Source organism: Brachyhypopomus gauderio, chromosome 19 (genome assembly GCF_052324685.1).
Source record: "Brachyhypopomus gauderio isolate BG-103 chromosome 19, BGAUD_0.2, whole genome shotgun sequence".
In the NCBI taxonomy this organism is placed as follows: domain Eukaryota; kingdom Metazoa; phylum Chordata; class Actinopteri; order Gymnotiformes; family Hypopomidae; genus Brachyhypopomus; species Brachyhypopomus gauderio.
The window spans coordinates 15,172,284-15,191,006 of NC_135229.1; the positions used below are offsets into that span (position 1 = coordinate 15,172,284).

The following is an 18,723-nucleotide window of genomic DNA, read 5'->3' on the forward strand; positions in this document are numbered from 1 at the left end:
CGCTTCTTTAACTACAAGTACCTGACGAAACATGTCAAAACGTTACTGTGTGACTGTCTAGCTTTGAGTTCAGCGTTAATAAAGACGTGTTAACCCGACCTGCTGGGGGTTCATTCCACTTAAACCCAGTTAAACCCAGTTAAAGCAGTTAACCAGTTAAACCCAGTTAACCAGTTAAACCCAGTTAAAGCAGTTAAACCCAGTTAACCAGTTAAACCCAGTTAAAGCAGTTAAACCCAGTTAACCAGTTAAACCCAGTTAAACGAGTTAAAGCAATTAAACCCACCAGTTAAACCAGTTAAACCCAGTTAAACCAGTTAAACCCAGGTAAAGCCAGCTAGTTCCAGCTTTGCATGAACAGCCAGTGCTGGCTGCCGCAGGTTTGAGCTGGTGTGATTTCTCTGCACAGGCATCATCACCTCCAGACCGGGTACCTCATCATGTCCTCGACTGGAAATACAGTGTACGTGCAGTTTATTGTTTTTAACTAATGTCGTTATGAGATGTCAAATGTGTATGGGCTCATTGCATTAAATGAGCTGTCTGTTAAAGGTGACCTTTTTGTCAAAGTTATGCCATCTCTCGCTGCCTAGATCACACATTATGAAACAGTACCAGCACAAAACAAATAGCTTTACAGTAAAATAAAAGCCCTTCTTGTCAGATGTATAAATGACATTGCAAAACCCCAAATTTACCCCCAAATTATATCACTGTTTACATTTGATTGATGCATTATATCCTGTCACCGTGTTGAGTCTCTGACTGATGGATTGTTTTTGTTGCAGAGATGACGAGGACACGTTTAAGATACTCATTGCTACAGACATCCACTTGGGTTACCTGGAGAAAGATGCTGTCAGAGGCAGTGACACGTTCGTGACGTTTGATGAGATCATGAAATGTGCAAAGCAGAATGAGGTGAGGTCTCCTCCTCATGTCTACGTGTACACACTTTTCAGTGTGTTGTCATCACTGTCTGTATCAGAAAAGGGTATTTGCACACAGATTTACGAAGAACTTTGTCATTGCCTCAGTTATTTTTTTCAGGAGTAAATTAATTTAAGTAATGTAATAACAATGCATCTTAGGAACTTTGCACTTATCCATTTAGATTAATGGGAAAGTTAATTTGTTAATTATGATTGAATTCCAGAGAGAACAAAAGCAATGTTAGGCTTAGACTGGGGACACATTAAAACTGCCACAGAAGAACTAATGCCAACTGCGAGCAACTGGTGATCACTAGCTGTCAGATAGTGTACCTCCTGTGTGTACCCTCAAACACACAGGTGAGGAAACTTTTGTTACCACAAAAGAAAGTTACTCAGAAGAAAACTGCTTCCTGTAGCTTCTTTAAAGTCCAATGTTAAGAACACTACATGGCCTGGGGTTATTACACAGTAATTAAGCTTCAGGGTGCATTAGATGTATAGGTTTCAACACATTTAGCAGACTTATGGAAGTGCTTTAGTGGTGTTTGATGTTGGCCGGAGGAGGATGGGTCCCTCTCAACGTTTCCTCATCATGTTCTTGGAGGAGATATTTGGGCTTCTGCATTTGTTCTCCGCATTTACCCATCTGTGCAGTCAGAACACACACATTAGTGATTTCTAAGGGGCTGTAGTGCACGCGTGCCCAGAGTGGTGGGCAGCCCTAGCCTGGGGGTGGGGAGCAGTTGGCCTCAGGCCTGGGAAACGAACCCACGCCCCTCCAATCACAAGACCGGTTCCCTCACCACCAGATCATGACTGCCCCATGCTGCAAAGCTGCCTTGTGACAATGGATGTTGTAAAAAGCACTAGATAAATGCGTTTGATTTGACTTTTTATTCTCTGTGGAAGTTATCCATATGCCATTAAAACCAAACGCCAAAATCTAAGGACGCCATCTAGACCATTGTGGGAATAAGGCAGCCCGTGCAGTCTTGCCCACACACTTCCCTTTTTACCCAGGTGGATTTCGTGTTGCTGGGTGGTGATCTTTTCCATGACAACAAGCCCTCCCGCAAAGCCATGCACAGCTGCATCGAGGTCATGCGAAAGTACTGCATGGGGGACACGCCCATCCTCTTCGAGGTGCTTAGTGACCAGGCCGTCAACTTCGGCAACAGCAAGTGAGCGTTCGTCTTAACGTCATCGCATCTCAGTGCTTTTGTTTTTGATCCCTGATGCACTGAAAGTGAAGTGTGCATTGAATAATAGTGGTGGTTAGTTTAATGAAATACTCATATATGATTTTAAAAGTTTCCAAAAAGGGCAGGTATGGTTTTAAAATGTATTCTCACTGATTTTGTTGTACTTTACAATAGATAGAAATAGAAATTGTTGTAAGTGCAGTAAAGGTGTTGCTAACGTGCTTTGTAATATGTGGGAGTTTTAATGTTATCTACCCACATGGAATGTAAAAATATGCAAATCCAGAAATATTCTCCTCCACAAAAACCTGATAAACATGACAACCCTAACATGTTTCTGAGCTTACAATATTTAATTCCTTTAATAAAGTACATAAAGCTCAAAGTGAAGCAGTCAGGGGACTTCTGCTGAAATTGAGTAGAATTAGGTACAGTAGTTTTAATTAAGTAAAATAATATTTACTTGTAAATAGTGTTGAGCATTGAAAATGGACCATGAACTCTAAATGTCACGTCTTCAGACCAATGAAGTCATACGTCATCAGTTGACACGCCTATATTAGGAACTCCTGCTCTGATTGGTTGTGTTTCAGATCAATTAAGTCATACGTCATCAGTTGACACGCCTATATTAGGAACTCCTGCTCTGATTGGTTGTTTCACGCCTGCTGATGAGCAGAGAGCTTATCGTATTGTTTTCTTCGCTGACACGGATCAAGACTTATGTCGACAAACTCGCGTTCGACGTGACCAGCGGTATAAAATGTGACGTCTTTGACTTTTGGCGTTCGGATCGAGTGCGTCATGCAGCTCAGGAAGAGTCAGAATATCCTCTAACAAATTCTCAACATGAGTAAGGGTACTGAAGTTGGCAGTGTAATAGTTATATTAACTCTTGCCAGTAATGTTTGAAGCATTCCACAGCCTGTTTGTGTTGACCCTGTCCAGTTGGAAGTATATCAAATTCATCACGGTTGGTTCAAAACTCATTTGTCTCATGTCGGTATTTTACCGGCGTACTAAAGATCTCGGTTGTCAACTCATCCTTACTTTTAAGTGTCTTCTGTAAACCGTAGTAACAAAAATTTGTAGGTACCAATCCGGGGAAGCAAAACACTCATATATTACAGGTTTCTAGTTCCTGTTGGTCAGCTCTGTTATGCAGGTTTCATATTTTGTACTGTGGTGTCATATCTTCAACCCAAGTATGCCCTTCTTTAAAGAGTTGTGGAAGTGACCCCCCTCTTCAGACACCTCCGTTGTTTTCAAGGTTTACCAGAGTATTAAAAAGGTGTGAAAACACTGAATTTTAGTTTGTGTCAGATTGCACAGCTTGTGTGAGTGAATAGGGAAAGTTCTGTTGTGCATCAGTGAGTATCAGATAAACACAGTTCATCCTGGTAATTTGTCTGACAAGTAGAAGCTAAATAGACACTTGCTTGGCTAAAGAGAAGTTAGAAATGCCTAATTAACAAAAGCTGAAAGTCCAGCAACAATATTAGCCCAGCAATATTAGAATGACAATTTAGTCCACAGTAATATTGGCTTAGTTGTAGCAAATTTAGTTTTTTGTCTCCTTATTATTTCAACCAGGGTGTAACGTGGCTCGCGCCACGGAGCGAGGAGACGGACACAAATGCTGAGATGAGCGAGATTTAATGAAGGGAATACCAAAATCAGGGTCAAACAGGAATGCACTGGTCAAAGCCGAAAGGGAGTCCGAAAACACGAAACACTGAGCGACATGACTAGAGACTTAGAAAACAAAACACGGGTAAAACGTAGAGTAACTGAAACAAACAGACAACAGGGCAACTGGGCAGCAAACGGGAGTACTCGCGAGACAGGATAATGGGCAGGACACAGAGACAAAGCGTATAGCACAAGGCGTAGACAAACAGCATGAACAACTGAATAGACAAAACCACGGATACCAGACTGGGGAATGACGGGACTTAAATACAATGACATTAAACGAGGGGCAGGTGACGGTAATAACAAGGGGCGTGGTAATAAACAAGGAATCGCGAAGACAAACGAGCGGGGCGGGATAAACAGGCACGGAATACAGACATAAGGGAACCCGGAGTGACAGCTAGGGGAGGGGGCGAGGCCATACGTGACACAGGGGTTCTCAACCTTTAGCAAGCTATATATTACTGTTAATATTATAACTGTAATGAAATTGTAATAGCAACAATAGGTTAAGCTACATTCATGGATTCTAGGTTGTTGCTGCTGTTTCAAAACTTTCTTTTGCTCAAAAAATCTTTTGGCTTCTCATAAAAGGACAATGTGCCATCATCCAAAGCTGATATTTCAAAACACACACACAAACACACACACACACACACACACACACACACACACACACACACACACACACACACACACACACACATATACATATATATATACACACACACACACACACACACACACACACACATATACATATATATATACACACACACACACACACACACACACACACAGAACCTCCTGACCTCTTTATTCCTCCACTCAGGTTTCCGTGGGTGAACTACCAGGATGAAAACCTGAACGTCTCCATTCCTGTTTTCAGCGTGCATGGAAACCATGACGACCCAACCGGGGTAAGCCAGACTGGCAACTCTGATGCCAGAAATTAGCATACAGTCAAAAATGAGAGAGCTGAAAAAATAGTTTATTTACACAGAATTAAAAAAAAATTGATAAAATTCCAGATCATATAAATTATTTATTTTTTATCCTTGATGTAGACATAGCTGGTGTTAAAGGTCTTCTGCGGTCGAGTGAAAAGGCATATATGGATATTAGTATGGGACCAGTGTTGAATTTAAAAAGGTTTTTGTATCATTTATGGACAATTTTGTTCCACAATTATTGGTACTCATAACAATTTCTTTGAAATATATTTGAACCATTTATGTCATTTCTACTGTAGCTTTTACATTGGATCACAGTATCTAGGAACCTTTAATAAGTAATTCATCACTTCCTCTTTTCCTGGGGTATAAATATGGCGTTACACAGAGGCCTATTTCTCTTAAACATGGGAAAGACGAGAACACACTATTCAAGTAAGGCAGATGTGTGTCGACCTTCATAAATCAGGCAATGGCTACAAGAAAATAGCCACTCAGCTGCAGATGCCCTTATCTACAGTCAGAGTAATCATCAAAGAGTTCATCTGGACCTGTGACAAACAAGCCTGGAAGAGGACACAAGTGTATCTTGCCACCGCACACAGTGAGAAGGATGGTGAAGTAAGAAGTTCTCCAAAGCTCACTGTAAGAGAATTGAATCAATCTGGCATAACACCAAGGATGAGTACACAGAAAAACACCTCATGCCCACTGTTAAGAATGGGGGAGAATCAGTGATGCTGTGGGCCTGTTTCTCCTCCAGAAGACATGGGAACGCTGTAAGGATACACAGAGGTGGGGACTCGAGTCACATGACTTGGACTCGAGTCAGACTCGAGTCATTAATATTAAGACTTTTGACTTGACTTGAAAAAATATTCAGAGACTTAGACTTGACTTGGACTTTTACACCAATAACTTGGGACTTGAATTGGACTTGAACCTGTTTACTTGCAAAGACTTGATTTTTTTTACCCCAAATCTAAATTTTAAAACGCATATTAATATTTATAAAGTGCGCCCCATTAATTTCATTTCCGTCCTTCTGACGCAGACCGGTCCTCTGCTTTTCCACACTCTGTACGTGTGTGTGCATGAGCTGCAGCACAACCAATCAAATGGGGGGTTGACGAACGTAAATTTTTACCGGGAGGGGTGTAAAATGGACACAAATTAAGTATTATATCGCGATCGATCGATCGCCAGTGGTTGGTGCCAGAGCGAACTAGTAATTCATTGAATCATAGATGTGGATCAGAGGTAAATAAACTAGATTTTTTTCCGGCGTGAGAAATCGGATGTGTGGCGTGAGAGCATGTGAAGACGGTCAATTGCGTGTGTCTCACGCTCAATGCGTGAGAGTTGGCAACCCTGGGTTCTGTATCTGAACTTGGGGAAGAGAGCCTCTCTCTGTCACCATCATAATATCCAGTTCTATCTCAGCATGGATTGTGTATTTGAAGACATCTACGTCGAGAAAAAAATATATTGACAAAAGTGGAGCGAGTTTTCAGCTATGGGGACATCATTCATCGTGCACAAATGACATACAGACTTTTGGCCAGCAAATGCAATGCAGAATAGTTTACTGAAATGTCTAAAGTTGCAGATTCCTGTTAATTGTTCAGTTCTTATATTTGTTTGTCTTGTGTCACTCACACATGGACACACATGTTCTCCAAGAAACCAGATAAGAGAAGAGAGGGAAAATGCTGTTATGGTTCTTTGTATTGTACTGTGAAAATATCAGCACTTTTTATTTGAACATGGAGTTCTACTTATGACTTTTTCACAGAATATTTATTTCTGGAAAATTGTAGTTTAAAGTATGAATATTTTTGCAGCTAAGTTTAACAAATTGAACTGTGCAATAAAGAGGTGTAATTAAAATTTTTTTTTTATACTTCGTGTTTTCAGTTGCACACGTTTTATCAAGATTTGAGGAGAATACAGATTTAAAAAAGAACGCATGTCTATTATTTACATTTAAAATATACCTGCAACATTGGTAAAAAAAAAAAAAGACTCGAAAGGACTTGAAATTACAAGTTTCAGACTTGGGACTTGACTTGACTGTTGCCTGTCTTGACTCGAGACTTGACTTGACTTGAGTGTCTTTGCTTGAGACTTGACTCGGGACTTGAGGTATAAAGACTTGGACTTACTTGAGACTTGCAAAACACTGACTTGGTCCCACCTCTGAGGATACATTTTGAATCTGGTAGGCTTTTCCCGATATTTGCAAAAAATGCGTCGGTAGGCACGAGAAAATACCGATCTGTTTTTTTTTTTGTTTGTCGATCTGGGTTTTCCATTGCACCCATTCAGATAATCCATTCCAGTTTTTGCTGTGTTTTCGCCAGTGAGAGTAAAATCCGGTCCGCATTTTCCAGCACACCTTCAGCTCACAAGCATTGCATCTCCCCAATTTAGCTCAGTGGCATCTCCTAACCATTAAGACAGCCATGTAAATTTGAAGTTATCTGTAAAAATGTCAGTTGTGTGAAATAATTATACCTTAAAGGACGACAAAGACGAAGAGGTAGAGTGCATCATATGCTGCAGTAAAGTCAAGCACGGTGGTAAAGCTGTAAGAACTTTTAATACAACCACTATAATCAAGCATTTAGTGAAATACCACCATAAAAAACATGAAGCGTTTCTAAAGAAAACCGAAGACAAAAAGAAAGGTCCTACACAACTAACACTGGCAGAAATGTTTGCGAAGCATGACAAACTGCCAATTTTTTAAAATACAATTTATAATATTATTTGCACTTATGGCGTTTTAAGCCTTGGTTTACTGATGCCATTTTTGTTTGTTATTTATTATTTTGTCTATTTTGAGTTAATAATTGCTAAATAAACAGGTCAGTTTCTCCTTACCAACCATTGTGTATTATTCAAACACACCTAATTCAGCTGGCTACTTGTTATCAAGAGTAAAATACTTTTCAGCATGGGTTTGACAACAAAGTAAGTTGGCTAAATAACTTAAAACTTTAATACATGCTCGGATAGGCCGGTATCGGTATCGGCCCATATCGGTATTGGATCGTAAGTGCAAATAAATATCGGTATCGGATCGGACGTTCAAAAAGCTGGATCGGGACATCCCTAGAATCTGGTATACATCACTGGGTCTTTCAGCAAGATAATGACCTTAAACATGTGGCCAAATCTACTCAAAAATGGTTCACAACGCACAAAATCAAGCTCCTCTCATGGCGATCTCAGTTCCCAGACCTCAACCCCATAGAAACCCTGTGGTGTGAACTGAAGAGGAGAATGCACAGGAGAAGACCCAGGACTCTGGATGATTTAGAAAGCTTGTACAAAGAGGAATGGTCAAAGATCCCTCTTTCAGTATTCTCCCATCTTGTGAAGACTTATAGGAGAAGTTAAGGTGCTGTCTTGTTTGCAAAAGGAGGTTGTGCCAATAATTGTGGCACACATGATTTAATTCAAAAGATTTATTTCTTAGTCAGGATTTTCTTTTTTTTCACTTGAGTTGAAGGTAGCTTTTTTCCTAAATCTTTTCAGAGCATTTTCACACATGTCCCAAACACTGGACAGAACCTGCCCGGGACTGGTTCTGGAAGCCTGCCCGGGACTGGTTCTGGAAGCCTGCCCGGGACTGGTTCTGGGCTCTTGTAGTTTGATTGTGCAGTATTGTGCATCAGTTTTCTGCATACTGGGTTGCAAGATGTAATGCACTAGCGGCACGGTGGTGTGGTGGTTAGCACTGTCGCCTCACAGCGAGGTGGGCTGGGTTCGATTCTCAGCCCGGTCTACTCTGTGTGGAGTTTGCATGTTCTCTCTGTGCCTGTCCCAATGATGCTGGGTTTGGTTCCAGCTCCCCTGCGACCCTGACTAGCGGGATTAAGTGGTAATAATATTAATAATAATAATAATAATAATCTTTATTTGTATAGCACCTTTCATACTTACATCTCAAAGCAACAAAAATTAAGAAAGAAATTAAAAATAAAAAGAAAACAATCTAAAGTAATAAAATGACAAATTATTAAAATAATATACAAAATAATGTAATAAAGTAAATAAGGCAAACCTATTAAAATAATTAGAACAGATATATAATGTAATTAAGTAAAATAGTAAATAGTTAATAAAATAATTTACCATTAGTTTCTTAACTAAATGTAGACCTAAACAGGAAGGTTTTGAGACTCTTCTTGAAGCTGTACAGAGAGGAAATGTGTATGAGCTCCTCAGGAAGAGAGTTCCAGAGCTTTGGGCCATAGTGGCTAAAAGCACCCTCGCCAATCTTTAATCGGCTTTTAGAAATCACCAGTAGATTACTGTTTGAAGACCTGAGAGACCTGACTGGAACATATCTAACCATCATTTCACTGAGGTAAAGAGGAGCAAGACCATGAAGACATTTAAAAACCATGACTAGAACCTTAAAATCTATTCTAAAGCTGACAGGTAACCAGTGCAGTGAGTGGAGTGCAGGTGTAATATGATCTCTCTTTCTCCTGCGGGTCAGAACCCTTGCAGCAGCGTTCTGAACTCGCTGTAGGTGAGAAATGGAGCTCTTTGGAAGAGCAGATAGAACAGCGTTACAATAATCTAGCCTTGATGTGATAAATGCATGGACAAGTTTTTAACTGTCAGCAGGAGAGAGCATATCTCGGACCTTAGTGAGGTTTCGAAGGTGAAAATAAGCTGTCCTCCATGTAGTCGTGATGTGTGATTTAAAGCTGAACTCATTATCAAAAGTGATGCCCTTAAAGTTCTTAAAACATTGTTTGGCCTTCAGATAAATTTTATTTAAATAAGTCTGAACATCATTGCTTTCTGAATCACTACCAAGAACAAGAACCTGTGTTCTCTTTATTTAATTGCAGAAAATTGTCAGACATCCATGTCTGTACATCACCTATGCAGTCAAAAAGTGAGCTAATTGATTTTAGGGCTTTAGGTTCTAGAGAAATGTAAAGTTGAATGTCATCTGCATATTGATGATAACTAATACCATGTTTGTTAATTATATGTGGTAACGGAAGCATACAATATATTGCCAAAAGTATTCGCTCACCCATCCAAATTATCGGAATAAGGTGTTCCAAGCACTTCCATGGCCACAAGTGTATAAAATTAAACAGGCATGCAGACTGTTTTTATAAACATTTGTGAAAGAAGGGGTCGCTCTCAGGAGCTCAGAGAATTCCAGTATGAAACTGTGATATGATGCCACCTGTGCAACAAATCCAGTCGTGAAATTTCCTCACTCCTAAATTTTCCACAGTCAACTGTCAGCTGTATTATAAGAAATTGGAAGTGTTTGGGAAAGACAGCAACACAGCCACAAAGTCGTAGGAAGTCGTAGGAAGTGGTAGTGAGCTCACTTGCTGTGAGCTCAAGATCACCAAACTGCATCCAGATCTCCAGATCACAAATCGCGATCACGAGGGATGTCTTCTTTGGACTGAATTGAACTCTTCTCTGGACTGATTCTGTGCTTGAAAATACCAAAGGACCAAACGTTCCTGGGTCCAGAAAAAAATCTCCCTAAGAATAATTACTTTTTAATATCCTTTGATATGTAATATCCTTTCGCTGTAGCTCGTAGATTTATTTTCAGTACTGCACCAGCAGAAATGTTTGAATAGCCATACAGTTTTTCTACATTCAAATAAGATCTCTGGAAAGGTGCATATTTTCATCTTACCTCTTAGTTGTCATATTTCAGGAGAGCTTTAGATCTCAGGCCATCTGAGCTTTGATCTGGTAAAGCAGTACATTCATGTGAGTTGCACATCTTGTATTGAAGAAGCAGGAGGAATGAAGCTGTCAGGAGGGGTTTGTCACAGTGGCCCACACATATTGAATGCGTTGTTGACTAGAGTGATCACATGACATGGCCGGATGACAGCATCAACATCTCAAATTACAAGAAGACTTAATGACTGGGGCCCCTGAGCTCCACACTTTCACATGGAGAATATTCATTGAAGGCTTGAATAATTAGATGAGTCTTAAGCCTAGATTCAAATCTTGGAACTGTGTCTGAATTTCGGATTGGAGCTGGAAGAACGTCATACCTGGTGGGCTTTAAAGGAGAAGGCTCTGCCTCCAGCTGTAGTCTTGCTAATTTTCAGAACGAAGCGCATTACCCTGCATTTTGAGAGTGCAGCAGGTGAGATATGGTTGTGTTATGCAATGAGTTCACTCAGGTATTGTGGGGCAAGACCATTTTGCGCTTTATAGGTCAACAGAAGAATTAAAAAATCAATTTGATATTTAACGCACAGAGGACACAGAGTAGGACTAATGTGAACAAATTTTTTTGTCCTAGTTAGGACTCTGGCTACAAGTTAGAGCTTCTTTAAGGACTTTTTAGAGCATCTAATTAAAAGAATGTTGCAGTAGTAGAATCAAAGATGAAACAAAGGGTTGGCCAACTTCTCTGCATCTGTTAAAGTAAATGTTTCAGGTTCGCAATATTAAAAGGCAGCCTTAGTGACGTTGTATATGTGTGTCAAATGAAAGCTCAGAATTGATGGTGACACAAGCTTTTTGCGGTAGATTTAGGTCTTACTGAAAAACCACCTAGGGAAAGAGGAATATTAACCCAATGCAGCTTTGCGTCCATGAAGCAACACCTCAGTCTTATTGTAATTTAGAAGAAATTCCATTTTTTTATTTCCTGGATGCAGTTCTCAATTTTGGCATCACCTGGATTAGACGATATATAGAAGTATCATCTGCATAGCAATGGAAGCTAATACCATATCTACGAATGACTGGGCCTAATGGTAGCATATGTAATGAGAATAATATAGATCCCAATATAGATCCTTGTGGGACACCATGTTTTACTTTTGTGCATTCTGAGCTTCATTATTTAAAAGGACAAATTTGTGTCGATCTGTCAGGTACGATTTGAAGAGCAAATGCGCTCTTGAAATCAAAAAGAAAGAAATGTGTTCTTTATCAGAGAATATTAAAAGATCATTAACTACTTTGGTCAATGCAGTTTTGTCACTGTGGTGGGGTCTGAATCCAGACAGAAATAACTTGAGGACATTTTCTTTCTACAGAAAATTAGAGTAGCAAAGAAACTTTGGAGATTGGCCTGTAGTTGGACAGTCCATGGGGATGAAGACCATGTTTTTTTACTTAGTGGCTTAATAAATGTCAGATTTACGCATAGAATAAGCGATTGCTCGAAATCTGTAATAACAAGTAATGAATATGACTAGTAAATAATGACTAATAATTCCATAATCAGGAACAGATGCAGTTATAATGGAGAATCAGACATTGGTAATATGTCCATAATAACTGGGCCTCATTTTGTGGATCAAATTGATTTAAGAACAAGCTTTGTCACAAGGATAAAATGAAAATAACAAATCAGTAAATTACTTATTATTTCCTTCCTCTTCGAAGGTAAGAGATTGCTTTCATTACGTTTGTTATTCACCATTGTTTTCTAGCACTGACTTATTAGTGTGGGGTGGAGGCCCGTTCTGTAAGGCAGGCATGTTTGCACTTTAGACAACCATCTGTTGGGGGTATACTTGTGGTCGCCTTGACGACTACCATTTAGCTCTTGGTTTAAGCAGATTAGCAGATGATGGAGCCAAACTTTTTCCCCCCAGTAATTTGGTTGGTTTGGCTGCTGACAGACAGGGCCAGCATAGTGGTGACCAGGGAGTGGAATAGCGAGGAGAGAAAGGACAGGAAACGCAGCGAGTGGCCATGAGGCTGATGTGAAGGAGTACGTCAGAGAGAACAGCACCAAGTGGACTATAAAGTAGTGCCCTGATCTGTCGTGTGTGTGTGTGTGTGTGTGTGTGTGTGTGTGTGTGTACACGCCTTTAGCTCATGTTCTCCAAATTCTCTATGGTATGCTACATGTATACTGTGTAGCAGTGTTTTTGCTATTATGATGTACGTTGTATATTGTGATGTGATGCTCATCGTCTGTTCGTCTGTTATAAGATCGTCTGTTATTTATGCATTTTAGTGATAAATTATTGGATTGCAATTGCAATTAAATTATGTATATATTTAAATTCTTCCCAGCACACACAAAAATTGTGGTTTGTTGAAGAGTTGTTTTGCATATTGCAGTCCTCTGAAATATTAGAGAGGATGTTTACCAAATGATGCATTGTGGATCTCAGAAATTCTGTTTCTGCATCTCAGTACACAGGACTTTATTGACGTGTGTGTTGATGGGTGCGTCTGTGTGACAGGCGGATGGGCTGTGTGCCCTGGACCTGCTGAGCTGTGCCGGCCTGCTGAATCATTTTGGCCGCAGCCGTTCGGTGGAGAAGTTGGAGATCAGCCCTGTTCTTCTGCAGAAAGGAAGCACACGGATCGCCCTGTACGGCATTGGTAAGATCCTGGCACCGGCCACCTTGAGACCCATAAGCACCCTGAGAACCCTCATCGCCTTCTGCTTAAATGGTGAAATGCTATTTTTATATTTAAACACACTTTTTCCACACTGTTTCCTTTCCAAACAAACGCTTCTTTTCTTTCTCTGAAAGATCACGAGCAGCTTTCTTTAAAGAGCAGATTTTAACAGAGCACTCACCCGCATCCTGCCCACTGCTGCCTGACCTCTGACCTCTGCCCCTCGCCCCCAGCCACAGCTATGTGCCAGGTCACATTGACTTGTCAGGAAAGGTCTGCCATCTCAAATGCAGATTGTATTTCGGCTTCCTTTCTGCTTAAAGTAAACATATTGTGCTGTTCATGAAACTGAGGCTTTTTATTTTTCATGCCATATTAAATGGTAATATGAAAACAAGATTTAAGGTGGAAAATGTGAAGAGGAGGCCGTTAAGGTGGAATAAAATGAAAACAGAAACAAAACAACACCAATTGAAACATGGAGATAAGAACAAAGGAACTCCAGCCTGAGAGTACAAAGAGACTCTTATTCTGTAATGTTGGCGGGGCAAATTTGCGGAGTTTATTTTGGCCACATCCCATATATTCAAAAGCCTTAAAGCACTCAAAGTATCATAGAGAAATATAACCAGATAACATCATGGAAAAATAAATAATAGGTTCAAACTTAAAAACATGGAGGAAACAGGGATATGATGGAAAGAACATGGATATGATGGAGAGATGGAGGACACATGGATATGATGGAGAGATGGAGGACACATGGATATGATGGAGAGATAGAGAAAACATGGATATGATGGAGAAAACATGGATATGATCACAACAGCCACTGTAACAATAACCAGCAACGTACAGAGGCAAACACAGCATATATAAACACAGCATATATAAACACAGCATATATAAACACAGCATATATAAACACAGCATATATAAACACAGGCTATATAAACACAGGCTATATAAACACAGGGTATATAAACACAGGGTATATAAACACAGGGTATATAAACACAGGGTATATAAACACAGGGTATATACACACAGGGTATATAAACACAGGATAATGAGTGGACAAACTGGGAACAGGTGATGGTAATACAAGAGGCGGGGTTACAGAGTGAGGGAGTATACCAGAGGCGGGGTTACAGAGTGAGGGAGTATACCAGAGGCGGGGTTACAGAGTGAGGGAGTATACCAGAGGCGGGGTTACAGAGTGAGGGAGTATACCAAAGGCGGGGTTACAGAGTGAGGGAGTATACCAGAGGCGGGGTTACAGAGTGAGGGAGTATACCAGAGGCGGGGTTACAGAGTGAGGGAGTATACCAGAGGCGGGGTTACAGAGTGAGGGAGTATACCAAAGGCGGGGTTACAGAGTGAGGGAGTATACCAAAGGCGGGGTTACAGAGTGAGGGAGTATACCAGAGGCGGGGTTACAGAGTGAGGGAGTAGTTGCAGAAATACCAGAAGTTTTCTGGATCTAAATGTGCAATTTCTTTCTAACTGAGCCTCAAACTGAGCCTATAAAAATATTTTTGCTTGATTGAACTGAATGTTTTTTTTTAATATAGTTTAATCTCAGAATGTTCATGTTAAAATTCTGATGGGTGATGACTCACCTGTAGCATGAACAGTTTTCTGAACTGTTCACCTGTTTCACTACTCTCCAGAGTTCCTGTCTGAATTGTTATACTGTTCTTCTTGAAGAAAAGCTTAAATAGACATGAAATTTATTTTCCTCTGTCTATAGAAAAAAGAGGGAAAAGCATCTTGTTCTTGTGAAGTGCCCATCCTACCTACATTGCAGATCTATCACAAGACAGCTCTGCTCTCTGCCACATCTTGCCCCGTCTCATCTTTCTTCTGTCTTGGTTTCTTCCTTCTATCTTCTTTCCATCCCTTCTTTCTCATTCTCCCTCATTTTCTTCTCTCTCACTCTTAATGGGATCAACCTCTAAAGGCAAGATTGTGAGCTCTCCCTCACGTGTGTGAGTGGTGAGGGAGAACCTAGCCTGTGGAGGAAGAGGGGGATTTGAGGAGCGTAAAATGCAGTTTTCTGGGTGCTGGATGTTCTCCTTGGCAGCTCTGAGATTCTCCTTCTTTGGCATAAGCTTCCTCATTAGTGGTCCAGACTTCTGTAAAACTGCTTCGTAATGACGTCTGTTGTAAAAAGTACTTCAAAAAAAGAACTGAATTGAATCAAACTGAATGGAGTCGAGGACTTTGGCCTTCATCTACTTCTGCAAAGCCTCATTAGAGACACGTGGGAAGGAGCAGACCAGCCATGCCGGTCTCTGATGCTAATGTTCCTGCCACAAGCTGTGGCTCTTGCTGCAAGCCCGTCTCGCACCTCTTCTGATTGCATTTGCAGTTGCACAAAATGCAAGTGAAGCTTTGTGTGGAGCCAAGTGCCTCGGGCATGACTTTATAAACCACTCCTGTGTGCTTGTGTCTGGCTTCATGTAGAACACCACTCGTCCAGGACTTGTTGGATTGTGAGCAATGTGAATAGCTGGGAGGTGATTTAACCGGGTATCATAAGAGGCAGCCTGGCAGCGTAGAGACAGTCTGGAGCCGTGAGCTCTGCACTGTTGAGCGTGGTGCAGGAACCGTGTCTTTGTCGGTCGCAGTGGCAGGTGTGGGTGAGCGGCTGCAACAGTCAGGATTTGCTCGAGTGTTGCGGTCTTCCCCGGTCTGACTAACAGGGCTCGTACGGCTGCTTGAAATCCTTGAAAATGCTTGAGTTTAAATGTTGCTTTTTCCACTTTGAAAATTGCTGGAATTTTGGATAAATTCCTGAAAATGCTTGAGATTGTTACTGTATTTTGTTTCACAACAAATAGCAAACTGACTGAATAGTTCAGAACAGGATTATGTTACAAATACAGGGTACCAACTCTTGTAATTCCAGAATGTTACTTGAAATGTAATGAAGACATTACAAATTTTATTGTAAACTACCATTACATAAAACATATGCTAGCTTGGTAGCTAAGCTATCTACCGGAGGCAATCCTAACCAAACTAGCTTATATTTTAAGCATATATTAAGCTAGCTAGCTTAGCGATCTTAATACGCCAACAAACTTATGTAATAAACGTATTCTTCTGCTATTACCAAACACGGTACTGTCTCCTTTAATATGATAAAAACCGAATTCATCATTTTGAGTATATGTGTACGTGTACATTTGGTGTTTGTGGAGCAGGCAGGTTGAAGTGTTGTAAAACTGTTTTTACGAGTGCTTCTCGTCTCCTCAGGCTCCATCCCAGATGAAAGGCTCTACCGCATGTTTGTCAACAACCAGGTGACCATGCTCCGCCCCCGCGAGGATGAGAGCAGCTGGTTCAATCTGTTTGTCATCCATCAAAACAGGTGTGTATCTACCACCTCCCCTCCCCAACACCTCTCTCCTCCCCTCTCCTCCTCTCCCCTCCTATGCCATCTTCCTTTCAAAACTGTTTGGATTTCTTTTCTCCATCTTGCTTTATTCATCCTCCAGAATTGTTGCACCAGACCCCTCCCATCCTCTCTCCTCTCTCTTCTCTCTCTCTTCTCTCTCCTCTTTCTTCTCTCTCTTTCTCCCCCTCTCTTCTCTTCTGTCTGCTGGGAATTCTCTGGTGAACATGCTTTCATCGCTCCTTATCCTGTCCCCTGCATTCAGAGTTATTGATTTGCTTTTAATACTTTAAAGAATTGTGTGTGTGTGTGTGTGTGTGTGTGTGTGTGTGTGTGTGTGTGTGTGTGTGTGTGTGTGTGTGTGTGTGTGTGTGTGTGTGTGTGTGTGTGAGCGAGCAGGAGTAAACACGGAGCTACAAACTACATCCCTGAGCAGTTTCTGGATGATTTCCTGGACCTGGTGGTGTGGGGACACGAACACGAGTGTAAGATTTCCCCGGCCCGAAACGAACAGCAGCTCTTCTACGTCACGCAGCCCGGCAGCTCCGTCGTGACCTCGCTGTCTCCGGGGGAAGCTGTCAAAAAGTAAACACACCGCCACCTATACACTCTTGAACATGGCTGAAAGCATGTGGACGCCTGTGTATTACAGCTGCTGCTAGAGCAGGATTGTCTAAAATGATGGCGAGATCATCAGACGGCCCGATAGCGACGCACGTGTCATGCCGTCACGTTTCCATTCCTCCTGGGTGCACGTTCAACCACTCCTGCCAACACTGGGGATAGCGCAGAGCGATCGGAGCCTCGTGTGCAGCTGCGTAGACAGATTGCCCCAGAAGGAGTGCTTGTGGAAGTGAGGAGCACATCTCTGCGTCTGGAGTATCACCACATTAAGGTTGACTCCCATTTCACGATGCTACAGATCCAAAGTTCGTAACTGCGTTGCGCGTGGTGCAGGTCGTGATGGTTATGCGCTACAGCACTCCCTCTCTCATGGGTTCGTATGGAAGCTGCATCGTGATTGGCCAGCGTCCGTTCCTAGACGATGCTGGCTTCCACTTCAATCAATCAATCAAAATTTATTTATATAGCACTTTTTACAACAGTTGTTGTAAAAGTCACAAAGCAGCTTTACAAGTGTCCCGAGTCCAAGCCCCCCAATGAGCAAGCCTTTTTGGTAAGGAAAAACTCCCTAAGAGCATGAGGAAGAAACCTTGAGAGGAACTCAGGGGGGGGAACCCATCCTCCTCCCCATGCTGGTCACCATGACAACAATAAAAGAGATACAAACAAACAAAGAAAAGATGGGAATGATAAATAATTCTTATCTTTGTGTGTTTTTATATACATGAGTTCTTTATGTAGTTCTTATTTAGTCCTAAACTCTTTGATGGTTGGTAGTAGTTCAAGGCTGCGGAGATACAGCCATAGCAGAGGAGAATTCAGGCTTGTGAGAGGGTCCAGGGCAGTGGGTTGATCCTTCATCCACAGCTGGTTAGGCAGGAGGTGGCAGGCCCAGGGTGGATATCAGGAAAGACTCGTCTCTCCTCGTCTCAGTATTTCTCAGGTAGGCAGTCAGCCATTTGAAAAAATAGGAACAATTAGTTCTGTATGGGACTGAGGAAGTTAAAACATTTCTGGGGTGTGGCAGCAACTCCAGCTTTAAATTATTACAGCCTAAATAAAAGGGCAGAACCAGAAGGAAACACAGGGAGCATTCTGAGACAATGGCATCCATCCACTGCACTGTCACCAAACTTGAGTGACCACAAGCAGTGACAGGTTGACAGCACCAGCGCCCCAGTCTACCATAAAACCCTTCGCCTGTGAACCCCTGGATCTGTACCTTTATCTAAGGGGGGATAATAATTACTAAACGTTAAACTAAATAGGTGGGTTTTCAACCTGGCCTAAGATATTGAGACTGTGTCAGAGTCCCGGACGCATTCTGGAAGGTTGTTCCAAAGCTGGGGGGCCTTACAAGAAAAGGCTCTTCCCCCTGCTGTTACCTTGTTAATTTGTGGAAATAATAAAAGACCAGCACCCTGTGATCTTAGTGGACGTGGGGGTTCATAATATGAAATAAGTTCCTGGAGGTATTCGGGAGCAAGCCCATGCAGTGCTTTATAAATCAATAA

General features: G+C 41.4%; 1 protein-coding gene across 1 annotated transcript in view; it reads left to right on the forward strand.

Annotated features, from left to right (window-relative positions):
* The window catches only part of mre11a (MRE11 homolog A, double strand break repair nuclease), a 69,616-nt gene that overhangs the window by 311 nt on the left and 50,582 nt on the right, over positions 1 to 18,723 (forward strand). The window contains exons 2-8 of the mRNA XM_076981397.1: positions 410 to 463; positions 789 to 921; positions 1,956 to 2,116; positions 4,665 to 4,752; positions 13,020 to 13,161; positions 16,447 to 16,561; positions 16,985 to 17,170. Coding sequence (XP_076837512.1) covers positions 441 to 463; positions 789 to 921; positions 1,956 to 2,116; positions 4,665 to 4,752; positions 13,020 to 13,161; positions 16,447 to 16,561; positions 16,985 to 17,170 — 848 coding nt within the window. The 5' untranslated portion in view covers positions 410 to 440. The remainder of the gene's footprint in view (positions 1 to 409; positions 464 to 788; positions 922 to 1,955; positions 2,117 to 4,664; positions 4,753 to 13,019; positions 13,162 to 16,446; positions 16,562 to 16,984; positions 17,171 to 18,723) is intronic.